The following is a 12,557-nucleotide window of genomic DNA, read 5'->3' as shown; positions in this document are numbered from 1 at the left end:
TTAAGTCTGCAGCTTTGGGGCATGTGGTTCAGACCCTGGGTCTGTGTCTGGCTCAACAAGACAGGGTGCTGGAGTCCCGAGCTGGCAGGGAAAGCAGGGGCAGAAGTAGTCTTGGCACATCAGTTGGCAGCCCCAAGGGGTTTCTGTATTTCTACTTCTCCATTTCTACCATTATGATTTTGTTAAACGTATTCACTACTAGTAAAATTTCCTCCTCTGCAGAAGGCCAACATAAGGCCTATGCACTAGCATTCTTCTTCAAGTGATTGTCCCTATAGGTGCTCTATGTGAGGATGTGCGCGCACTTGTACACTCTTGATCGGAGATTTTGTCAGTCGAATCCGTGGGTCTGCTGTCTACATATCCTCGTGTTCTGGTATAAGGCTATGAAGGGAGGGGTAGAGTTGCTGCTGCTCCAGTTCCTTCTCAGCTGCCTGCGGCTTGAGACAGACGGTCATTGTGTCTGCTAGCTAGCTACACAGCTTGTTGACTTTTCTTTCTTATTTTCTTGTTTTTGATTTCTTTGCTATAGTTTCATTTTACTGTTATTTTTCTATTGAATTCAGCACAACTTTGTGCTCCCCCCATCCTTTTTTGTTTGTTTGGGCCTACATTTCATTCAGCCCTCTCCATCTCCAGCTTTTCTTGTCAGGTTATGTCCAAGACCCTGGAATTCATACCCTGCCAGACCTGCCACAGATCCTTCCCCTTCAGCAAGAGGCATTCTAACTGCCTTGGCTGTCTTGGAGAGCCCCATGTCCTCTCTAAGTGCAAGTGAATTCAAAAGCAGATCCAGAAAGCTGACAGGGGACAGACTGAAACTGCTTCTGATGGAGCATTCTCTGAGACCCGTGGAGCCTGGGTCCCTCATTCTCAAGCATCCACTGTTCAGAATGCGCTGGCGATTGCACTAGCCCCAGCTCCGTTAAGCAAAGATCCTGTGGGCCCTCATATTCTTTGAGACCATCTAAAAGAAGAGACCACATTCTCCAGAAACAGAGACAAGAGAAGAAAGTCACTCTCCTGATCAGAAACAAGGAGTCCTCACATCCTGGTATGGATATCACTGAGGCTTCTACCTCCTCTGGAATTGAGTTCACAGTACCACCAGAAAAGATCCCAACATGCAACACACTGAGATCCTCCTGGCAAGCAACTTCATGCAGCACCGGCATCAGTACCAGAACTGGAGCCTTTTAAACACAAGGATTCCTCCAAGTCCAAGGTCTTAAAGTAATTGTCTTCAGTATTGTCCTTCTCAGATCACAGTAAAGAGCATATGGACTGTCCCTTGTTACCGTCCCCAGTACCTCGCAACACTATCCAGATTCCCCACTCCCATCCAGGTTCCTGTCTCAGGAGGACTTCCAAATCTGGAAGAGCATGAATCCCCTCTTGAGAAGTACCAAGAGGGATTTCCCACCAGTACCAACTTACTCTCTGGAACTGACTTACCTTCTGGTCCTACTGCATCCTTCTACAAAGACTTGACCACTGGAAACTGTGCAGTTATTGGTCCCTCCCTGGCTTCCAGTAGTGACGTAACCCCTTGTACTGATGCCTCTTGCTCCTCCACTGGACGCAGGTGAGGATACTTCCTCTGACTCAGATGTGTCCGTACAGGTTTCCACCATCTTTCTCTTCTAGCCTTCTTCCCTTGAGATGTGTCTTGAGGAAGAGATCACCAGCGGATGACTGGCCCATCAACCCTGGCAAGGGCTCTCCGGGGTCCTGCCCTGTTCCTTATAATCCAGTCCAGTGGGCTTTTTGGAACCCGTGGGATCTCTATAAGAACAGTTATACAGTGTGCTCTCATGCAAGAGGTCTGATCAAGAACAACAGCCACTGTCAGCAGGCCACCTTCCACAGGAAGAACCTCCAGAACAGCAGGAGCTAGGCACAGAGGAGGAGACACCACCATTGTACAAATCCTGTTCCTCACCGGATGAGGCTGTTATGCCTGCCCACACACCCCGCCGTCCTTTGGGATGATTCAAGATGTTTCAAGACCTCAAATCCTTACAGATCCTGTTGGAGAAGATCAACATTATTTGCTGAACATTTTACATACTTTCCCCCAGGAGAAGATTGCCGTGCCCTTCCATGTCTGTTAGCACCAGCCCCTTTGGTGTGGCAAACACCAGCGACCCTACCACTCACTTGTAAGCAGACTGATAAAAAAAATACTATATTCTTTCTAGGGTTCAAAGTATCCTTTCTCCCATCGTACCTCTAACCCTTTGGTCATTGATGCAATTAATGTAACAACTAGACAGTATTGGTCTTGATCACCCCCTTCTCACAAGCAACTTAAATGCATAGACTTTCTTGGCAGCAAAAATTACTTCTTCTTCGAGAGATGTCCCTGTGGGTGCTCCACTCCAGGTGTTGGTGCGTCCCTGCGCCTTTGCTCGGAGATTTTTGTAGCAGTACTCATAGCGGCCACGCATGCGCAGATGCTGCCCCCCTGCTGTGAGTCTAGCTTAATAGTACGCATGCATGGCCGGTCTCCTCAGTTCCTTCTCTACCGTCCCCGGCCTGAGACGGAGCTCAGCAGACTCGTTAGAAAATTCTTTTCTCTTGTTACAATTACCCTTCTAGTTAGTTAGTTTGTTGTTAGTTTGTTGTTAGTTACCATTTTTATCTGGAAAAAAAAAATCCTGTCAGCTGCAGCCGCTTCAGACATGCCTGGCTCCACAGGCTTTAAACGCTGCTCAAACTGCAAGGAGGCCATCCCGCTGTCAGATGACCACTCACACTGTATAAAATGTTTGGGGGAGACCCACATTCCTCAAAAATGTGCCCACTGCAGAAAACTCAGCTCCAGGGCACGGAAGGACAGGGAACTTAGATTGAAACTGCTCTTCCTCCAGAAATCCCTAGGAGTGGCTTCAGACCCAGGCGCTGATTCCAGCTCCGCTGCCCACCACAGCCCCCCCGCCTCAAACAAACACAAGAAATCTGCCAAGAAAGGGCACCTTTTGTCATCTTCAAAGGAAACCCTGAGACACAAGCCCTCCCCGGGCAGATCTACCGCTTCCCTGCCTGTGCTCCCCCGCTTGAGCACATTTGACAAGCCGGGCTCCTCCGGCACCGCGCAAAAACCTCCTGAGGCTGCGGCGCGAAGCTCCGGTGCCGAGGCTTCAGGCTTTCAGCTGCTTGCCTCTCTTCTGGCACCGTTCGGCACCGCGACGGACACGGTACCGACATGCCACACCCTGCCTGACCCCCTGCAGGCTGATGCTGCCCTCCCGGCACCGACCATGGCACCGGCACCCGTGGAACTGATTGGCAGTGAGCCAAGAAACAAAGCCCCGGCTCAGAGGAATGTTCCCTCATTGCATCTCCCTCCTGCACAAACTTCACCTCACGCAGGAGCCTCACCCTTCAATTTACTCAGGCAAGAGATCTGCTGGTGTCACCTATCCTACAGTCTCCCCTGCTGAATGCCTGTTTCTCTTTGATGGCAGAGTCAGGGTCTGAACAGCCTTCCTCCAGTGAGGAGGAAACTGGTCCACAGGAGGGTTTTTCCCTGTATCAACCCTCCCATCCCCAGACCCCAGTCAACAGAGGTTTTAGGAAAATTACCTCAGCCTATTCTCAGGATCCTGCCCCCGGGGGGGGTGAACCCCTGGATGGCACCACCTATGCCCTACCCACCACCATGACAATATTGGGCACCGTGGGCATTGTACCCTCGAGAACACACACGCTACGCCACCTCAACCAGGCGCAACACCGGTCTAGCACCACCGCCTGACGAACCTGCCAATGACACCAGACAGCACCATCACACTTGCAGGATCAACCAAGTCCAGCTCCTATTCCAGTAGAGCCGGAAGTAACGCCTGAAGAAGCCTTACTTCCCCCTCTTCCAACACCGTCGGATGACTACGCAAAATTCCAAGACCTCTTTAAAAGAGTTGCCAGTGACTTGAGAATTAACTTGGAGGAAGTCCCTGAACAACAGCATGAGTTAACAGACATCCTACAGCCCTCTTCTTCCTCTAGGGTTGCATTACCAATCAACGTAGCCCTTTTAGAACCTGCTAAGTCCATCTGGCAGACTCCAGCTACATGCCTACTGACCTGTAAACAAGCAGACCGGAAGTACTTCATCCCATCTAAGGGCTCTGAATTCCTTTTTACCCATCCGGCGCCAAACTCGTTAGTAGTAGATGCAGCGAACCAAAGGGCCAAACAACAGTATTCCCGCTCCACCCCAGCCAACAAGGAAAGTAAACGCTTGGACTTCTTTGGTTGTAAAGTATATGCATCCTCGACGCTACAATTTCATATAGCTAATTATACTGCAGTTCTTTCAAAATATGACCACAGAAACTATAATAAGTTCATGGACTTTATTGACGAAAACCCAGAACAGAAAAAACAACAATTCACAGCCCTGGTTTCCGAGGGACAAATCAAATCACGCACCGCTCTTCAAGCGGCCCTCGATCTAGCCAACACTGCAGCAAGATCGACCGCCACAGCAGTGGTCATGCGCCGAGGTTCATGGCTCTCCTCCTCTTTCTTTCCTCGAGAGGTCCAGAGCTCCATTGAAGATCTTCCCTTTGACGGTGAAAAATTTTTTGCTTCCGCCACGAACAACGTGCTTCACTCAATGAAGGACTCAAGGGCAACCCTCCGGTCCTTAGGTCTCCAGACACCTAAGACCAGAAGACGGCAATATAGATACCAACCTTACCAACGTCCACGCTATCCCGCATTTACACAACACTCCCATAGACCACAGGAGCAACAGCAACAATAACAACGCCAAAGACCAAGATTCCAGCGTCGTTGTCCCAATTCTGCGGGGGCGCCTCAACCCCCTCCAACTAATAGGCAGATTTGAAGCCTTGGTCGAGGGTTTAGAAAACAGCGTTCCCACTTCAGCCAGCACACATATCTTTGGACACCGCCTACGACCATTCTCCCACCAATGGCAGAACATTACCTCCGACAAATGGGTTATAGAGGTGGTTACAATTGGATACGCCAACAACACAAAGGGAAGGGTTTTTACTCCATTATTTCTTAACAGAAAAGAAAACTGGGGGATGGCGACCAATCCTCGACCTCAGGCGGCTCAACAAATTTGTCAAAAAGCAAAAGTTCAAGATGGTTACTCTCACCACCATAATCCCAGCGCTGGAGCAAGGCGATTGGTTTTCAGCCCTCGACCTACAGGATGCCTATTTTCATGTGACTATACACCCGGCCCACAGATGCTTCCTACGTTTTACTCTTGGCTCAACACATTTTCAATACAGGGTTCTTCCCTTCGGACTGTCCACGGCCCCCCGTGTTTTTTCCAAGTTCCTAGCCGTAGTTACTGCCTACCTCAGAAAACAAGGGTTCGTAATATTGCCTTACCTCGACGATTGCCTCCTCAAAGCCTCAACGTTCGACGAAGCTCTCCGATCCACGCGGCTTACCGTCGATTGTTTCCTATCTCTAGGCCTGCAAATAAACAAAAACAAATCCACATTATGCCCCACCCAACATCGGGAGTTCATAGGGGCATACCTCGACTCCCGGATGGGATTGGCATCTCTTCCACCCGACCGCTTCAACTCCATAAGCCGACTGGCCACAAAAATTCGCAACAGTCCCCAGAAGACTGTCCGAGACTGTCTACAAATACTAGGTTACATGGCCTCGTGCACTTTCGTTGTCCAAAATGCACGCCTCTACATGAGGCGTTTCCAAGCGTGGTTGGCCACGGTTTACAGACCGAATGTGCACTCTCTAAACAAGACTCTTTCCATACCTTTCCGAGTCAAAGATTCTCTACTGTGGTGGACAGTTCACTCCAACCTCTGCTCTGGAGTCCCCTTTCTTCAGGAGGCTCCATCCCTCATACTGACTACCGATGCATCTCTGACAGGCTGGGGTGCACACATGTCTCCCCACACAGTCCAGGGGCTATGGTCTTCAACCGATACCTCTCTGCACATAAATGTCCTAGAACTTCGAGCCATTCGCAATGCGTGCCGTCACTTTCTTCCACTAATCAGGAATCACCATGTACGCATAATGACAGACAACATTGCATGCATGTTCTATGTAAACAGGTAGGGAGGAGCTTGATACCACTCGCTTTGCACAGAGGCTATGAAGCTCTGGAATTGGTGCATTGTGAACAACATCCGGGCATCAGCTGCCTAGCTTCCCGGAGTGATGAATACCACAGCGGACGAACTAAGCAGACGCTTTCCCTGGGATCACAAATGGGAGATAGACGAGAAAACCATTCACAACGTATTCCGCATTTGGGGTCACCCAACCATAGACCTTTTTGCAACTGCGAAAAACAAGAAATGTTCCGACTTTTGCTCCAGAGCGGGCCTGGGCAAACATTCCCTGGGAGACACATTCATGATCCCATGGCACCGAAACTTACTCTATACGTTTCCCCCGATACCGGTTCTCAACAGGGTCCTGATAAAAATACGAACAGACCGTGCCAAGGTGATCCTAATTGCCCCGTCGTGGCCCAGACAACTGTGGTTTCTGTTCCTCACCAGAATGTCGATTCGACCACCAATCTCATTGCATCTCCTCCCGAACCTCCTATCACAACAACACGGCCGATTTCTCCACCCCAACCTGTCCATGCTTCACCTCAAAGCCTGGTTCCTACATGGTTCTCCCAAAGCGAACTAGATTGCTCTGAACAAGTTCAAAGAGTGCTCCTACATAGCAGAACACAATCTACTCGCACCACCTGTCTACAAAAGTGGAAACGATTCACACATTGGCGTTCAGCTAAACAACTTTGTCCCACATCGGTATCTCTCTCGCTCATACTTGATTATCTATTGGACCTTAAGCGGTCCGGCCTTTCTTTCAGCTCCATCGGAGCCTATTTAGCTGCTATTACAACTTTTCATGCAAAATTGATGATACTTCTGTTTTTGCTCATCCAATCACCAAGCGTTTCCTCAATGGACTCCAAGTCCTATACCCAGACATTAAACCACCTACCACCCCGTGGGACCTTCATTTAGTACTATCTTGCCTAACTCAACAACCCTTTGAACCCCTAGCCACGTGCTCCCTTTTACACCTTTCGATGAAAACAGCATTTTTAGTGGCAATTACCTCTGCCAGACGGGCAGGAGAAATAGCTGCTCTTATGACAGACCCGCCATATACGCTATTTTTCAAAGACAAGGTTACCCTCAGATTACACCCCAAATTTCTTCCTAAGGTGCATTCGTCATTCCACATTAATGAGCCGATACACCTACCAACCTTTTTTCTGAAACCACATGCGAACTCGTTCAAAGCTACAATGTATACATTAGATGTACGCAGCGCCCTGTCCTTCTATTTGGATAGAACCAAACCTTTTAGAAACTCTTCTAGACTTTTTGTCTCCATCGCAGAACGTTCCAAAGGTTCTCCTATTTCTACCCAATTTCTTTCAAACTGGATTTCTCAGTGCATCTGGTTGTGCTATCAGATGAAGAAGGTTACACCTCCAGACAGCATCAGAACGCATTCCATTAGATCTCTGGCTGCCTCTGTAGCATTCTTACGCAAAGTTCCCCTGGCTGATATCTGTAAAGCAGCCACTTGGTCCTCTGAACACACATTTGTTAAACACTATGCCCTTACTCAAGGCCCCCTTTCTGATATACATTTGGGCAGGGCTGTACTATCTACGGCATTCCTATCAGATCCGAAGTCCCTACCTCCTTGAGACACACTTCTTTTAAGTCACCTGGAGTGGAGCACCCACAGGGACATCTCTTGAAGAAGAAAAGGAGGTTACTCACCTTGTGCAGTAACTGACGTTCTTCGAGATGAGTGTCCCTGTGGGTGCTCCACTACCCACCCTCCTCCCCTCTACTTCAGAGTTGGGGTAGCCTCCGTTGTAGAGAAGGAACTGAGGAGACCGGCCACGCATGCGTACTATTAAGCTAGACTCACAGCATGGGGGCAGCCTCTGCGCATGCGTGGCTGCTACGAGTACTGCTACAAAAATCTCCGAGCAAAGGCGCAGGGACGCACCAACACCTGGAGTGGAGCACCCACAGGGACACTCATCTCAAAGAACGTCAGTTACTGCCCAGGGTGAGTAACCTCCTCTTTTTGGCTGCTCTGCAATTCATGGTGGCCAGCTATTAGTCCTCAATGGGAAAATATGACTTTACAAATTATTTCACATTTTCTCATTTTGCTGAACATCTGCCACAAGACCAGAGGGAACAGTTTCAGGATCTCATCACAGAAGGCCAGACGATTGTCAAGGCTTCCCTCCAGGCCTCACTTAGCATCGCTATCACAGCTTTACCCTCTGTGGCTACCACCATAGTCCATGCATCGAGTATCTTGGCTGCAATCCTCCAGCCTTCCCTGGGAAATACAAAACAACTGTGGAGGACTTTCCCTTTGAAGGCCTGAAGCTCTTCAGTGGTTCCTCGATGGGTCCCTCTACTCCCACCAAAGACTTGCTCAATGCCTTGGCGTCTACACACCTGTGACAAAAAGGAAATACAGCAAGTCTCAAACAGCTCAATGGTCCTGCCCGTTTATCAATCGTCCTGCCCATTTATCATGTTCACCGAACTTCCCAGAAAGAAACCTAGATTTCCCAAGAAGGCTTCACGGTTGAGAAGGAACTGGAGTGGTGCACAACAAGAGTATATAAGGAGGTGTATATCCCTCCTTATATACTCTTGTACCAGAACATGAAGATGATGTGTAGGGTGCAGGTGTGGACACTGTTGACAAGCATCTCCCATTAAATGAGAATGGGCACATGCAGATCCTCTCATGAAGTACCCATCAGAACAAAACATCTTGAAGAACTCTAGTTATGGTACACCTTTTGTCTCATTGCTTTGAAATGCAAATGCCTTGTGCACCAGGGTGAATTTCACCTTAATGCTGGATAATTATTGCTGCCTGTAGCATAAATTAAATTTACTTCATGAAAATTGGGTAAAACCCCTTCTGTACAGAAAAGAGAAATGTAAGTGAAGCTAGGATAGACACATTTCCAATATGCAATACAGAACATTGCAGCATAGCTTATCTCCCTAGCATTTTCATTCCGAAGTATCACAAAATACTTTGCAGCCAGTTACAGACTACTTGTATTTTCGCGTATAATGTGTACAACTTAGCCATAGGGTCTCTTTGACTCTGATATAGTTTTGTCTCTATAGCCTTTGTGTTAAATATTTGTTTTAACGTTTTTATTAGACATCCAGAGATGTTTGGGAACAGTGCATTCTTGAACTAAAATTTAGTGTTATTAATGTTGTTGATTATTAGACTTCAGGAACTTGGAAATGGTGAAATAGAGAATGTCAGTTATGCAGGAAAACTTAACAGGAAATATACTACATGTCAGTTCCTTCATGTGTTTGAATCTAGTATGCCTATTGCCTCCCCTCAATGGTTTTAAACCTGGCCAGTATCTTGGCAGACAATCATGTTATGTATCTTCAGGAAATTTAGGAGGTGGAATCCATGTCAGTTCATTTCTGCTTCAGAAATCCAGAAACCAATAGAAAATATCATCTTATACTTGCTAGTTACTGCATTTGCTTCAGGACCGTTTGTACTGTCCAGACACCGGTAACTCTGCCTTGCAGACAAGAAATAGAATTGCACTTATGGAAATAGGATGCAAGTATCTCAGGAGGGAAATACGGTAGAGAGAAGGACTTCCGACTCTCTGAAAATTGAATGCTTTCAAGGAAATGAGCTAAGCTTTACAAATGGTATAAAAAGACTTGGGAATTTTGGATTACACAGGATAAGCAGAGCACACACATGCTCAACCGGATGTCCTGAGGACAGATTATATAATCGTACAGCAAATAAATATGTAGTTGATGTTGTTATCTGACCAACAATTGTGTTTTGTTAAGTCTGACATATGTTTCAAATGTAATGGAGGAAAAACATTGTACTGCTTTAAATCAGTGATCTTTATGATCAAAAATAAGACACTTTCATACATTAGACTCTTACCCACATCATGTCTATTCTTTTGTTGTTAAATAAATAAATAAAATGTGAAGCACATTACTGTAATTAAGGACTCAAGGAAACCCATTGATCCATATTTGGAAATGTTGATAATTTTGGTTTGCATCATTGCTGGATTGCATCAGACAATCAGATAGAATTATAAGTCAGCCTAACCATGATCTTTGCCCTAAGGCTTAGTCTTTGCATTTCCAAAGAACACATGCAGCACATTTTTGTTGTATTATTGATTGCCTGGGAAGAAATCAGTGAGGGGGGTGGGGGTGCTCTGCATTCTTTGGAATCTGAAACGGAGAGTTTAAACCACATGCTCCTTGTTTGTTCCTAGGTTTTCAGAAAAAATGACCACCAAATGGCTTGAACTCTTTGAAGGTAGTGGTGTTCCATATGGTCCAATCAACAGTATGCAGCAAGTATTCTCGGATCCTCAGGTCAGTTCTCATAGAGCCTTTGTGATACATTAGTAACGTGTTTTACAAATATTCAATAACAATTGCTTTCCTCCACACCAGCTTTCAACTACCTATAAAAATGTGATTCAAGTCATTTATGTTGAGTATGAGGCTAGTAACATGGTATACTTACGAACGATCATTAACTGCTGACCCTAAAATGGAGTGCACATTTGGAAATATAGCCTTTTCCATATTGCATTAGGCCATTGGTACATCAAGTCTTGTACAGTATCTTGCTCTCATCAGTGGTCAATATCTATTCTTCAGAGGACAGGAGGGCAACATTTTTCTAGGCAAATTCTGCAGTGTGGGAAAATAATTCTTCACTCTCACAAGCAATCATCCTAGTCTTTATAGTAGGTGTAACTACAAAGTATATTGATAAAAATTATCAAGCTTTGAATACAGTTGAATGAAAATATGATGCAGAAATATTTTGAGCTATTTCTTGGCTAGGAACTCCCAAGAACTAAGAGGAATTTGTCTTTTGCTTTTAGTATTTCACAAAGTTAAATGTTTCTTTATTCATAACAGATACCATACATTTGGTTAAAATATTCTTACCTTTTTATGCCCATAAACTTATGAAAGCTGGGCACTGCACTGATTTTCCCATTGGAGCTTGTTGGGTTGATTGTTCTCTCGCCAGCTCAACCAGTTGTGTCAAACAAAGTTAACAGGCTGTATTTTGCACCTGTTCTGCTACTCAGTGAATCTCATTTAAATGAATTCCTGATGCTGGAATAAACCTGTTCCATACAGACTATACATCTACTTGAGTGCAAATGTATGCACAGTGAACATCCTTGGAATCAAATATCTGATAAAGGAACGAGAGTGTTCAAGGAATCAAAATGCATCACTAAAAATTGTAAAATAGGATTGACTAGTGAAATAAATGAATCTGTTCTGTATGTAATATCTGCTGTGCACCAGTGTATAGACTGTATAGTATATATACCAAGACTGTGCACAAGAATAAAAGAACAGAAAATGAATGTGTGATAAAGGAACACATTTATTGTATATCAAGGGCCTGCATTTATAAAGCTACTGCTGCATAAGAGTGGAGGTTTTGGTAGATTAATGCACTGTTATTCCTTGAAATGAGGTAGCACCATGCTGACTTTGCCTATGGAGGATAACCAGGCCAACTTTCTCACTTCATAATTTTCACAGGGATTAAGCTTGGGTTTTGTTCACTACATTGCAGAAGGCTTTATTTTACTCAGGAGTTAGTTGGTTGGGGGGTTATACATAGGGTGATACTGAAAAGGAGATCCTGCACTTTTTGTTCAGTGCGCCACAACATTAAAAAAAGTCAATGACAATCTGAGAGAGAGGATGTTTTAGAGGTTAAAGCGATGATGTGTTGAAAGTGGGGTGGGGGGGAAGTATCACTAAAGTGCCCCTGCTGAAAACTGCATACCAAATTGAAGGGAGGACTGTGATAGTTTCCCTGATTCTGACAAAGTTTGCCTTCCCTCTGGATACTTTTAAATCATCTCTACCATGGAACACATAGTGATGCCTTTGCCTTTGAAATGGACCAGATTGCACCAATTGCCTGTTTTTTTCAAATTGTTTTCCCTGATCTGATGGTGTCAAATTTGCAAATGAACTGGAGCTCAGCAGTTTCTCTTTGGAGTCTGGTCTGGCCTGCCTCCCAAGATCTGTGAAAGTGAGGGATCATTGTCCAGGATGGGTTGTAGATCACTGATGATGCGTTGGAGAGGTTTAAGCTGAGGACTGTAGGTGATGGCCAGTGGAGTTCTGTTGGTTTCTTTTTTGGGCCTGTCTTGTAGCAGGAGGCTTCTGGGTACACGTCTGGCTCTGCTGATTTGTTTCTTTATTTCCTTGTGTGGGTATCGTAGTTTTGAGAATGCTTGGTGAAGATCTTGTAGGTGTTGGTCTCTGTCTGAGGGGTTGGACCTAACCAGATCAGCTACAACATCACCGGCTCATTCACCTGCACGTCCACCAATGTTATATATGCCATCATATGCCAGCAATGCCCCTCTGCTATGTACACTGGCCAAACTGGACAGTCACTACGCAAGAGGATAAATGGACACAAGTCAGATA

At 45.9% G+C, this 12,557-nt stretch overlaps 1 protein-coding gene across 3 annotated transcripts in view; it reads left to right on the top strand.

Annotated features, from left to right (window-relative positions):
* The window catches only part of SUGCT (succinyl-CoA:glutarate-CoA transferase), a 483,356-nt gene that overhangs the window by 240,336 nt on the left and 230,463 nt on the right, over positions 1–12,557 (top strand). For all 3 annotated transcript variants that reach the window (XM_054019420.1, XM_054019419.1, XM_054019421.1), the window contains one exon: positions 10,346–10,448. In XM_054019420.1, coding sequence (XP_053875395.1) covers positions 10,346–10,448 — 103 coding nt within the window. The remainder of the gene's footprint in view (positions 1–10,345; positions 10,449–12,557) is intronic.

This window comes from Malaclemys terrapin, chromosome 2 (genome assembly GCF_027887155.1).
Source record: "Malaclemys terrapin pileata isolate rMalTer1 chromosome 2, rMalTer1.hap1, whole genome shotgun sequence".
NCBI classification, from domain to species: domain Eukaryota; kingdom Metazoa; phylum Chordata; order Testudines; family Emydidae; genus Malaclemys; species Malaclemys terrapin.
The sequence above is the reverse complement of the archived record's forward strand: the minus strand, read 5'-3'. Positions and strand labels throughout refer to the sequence as shown.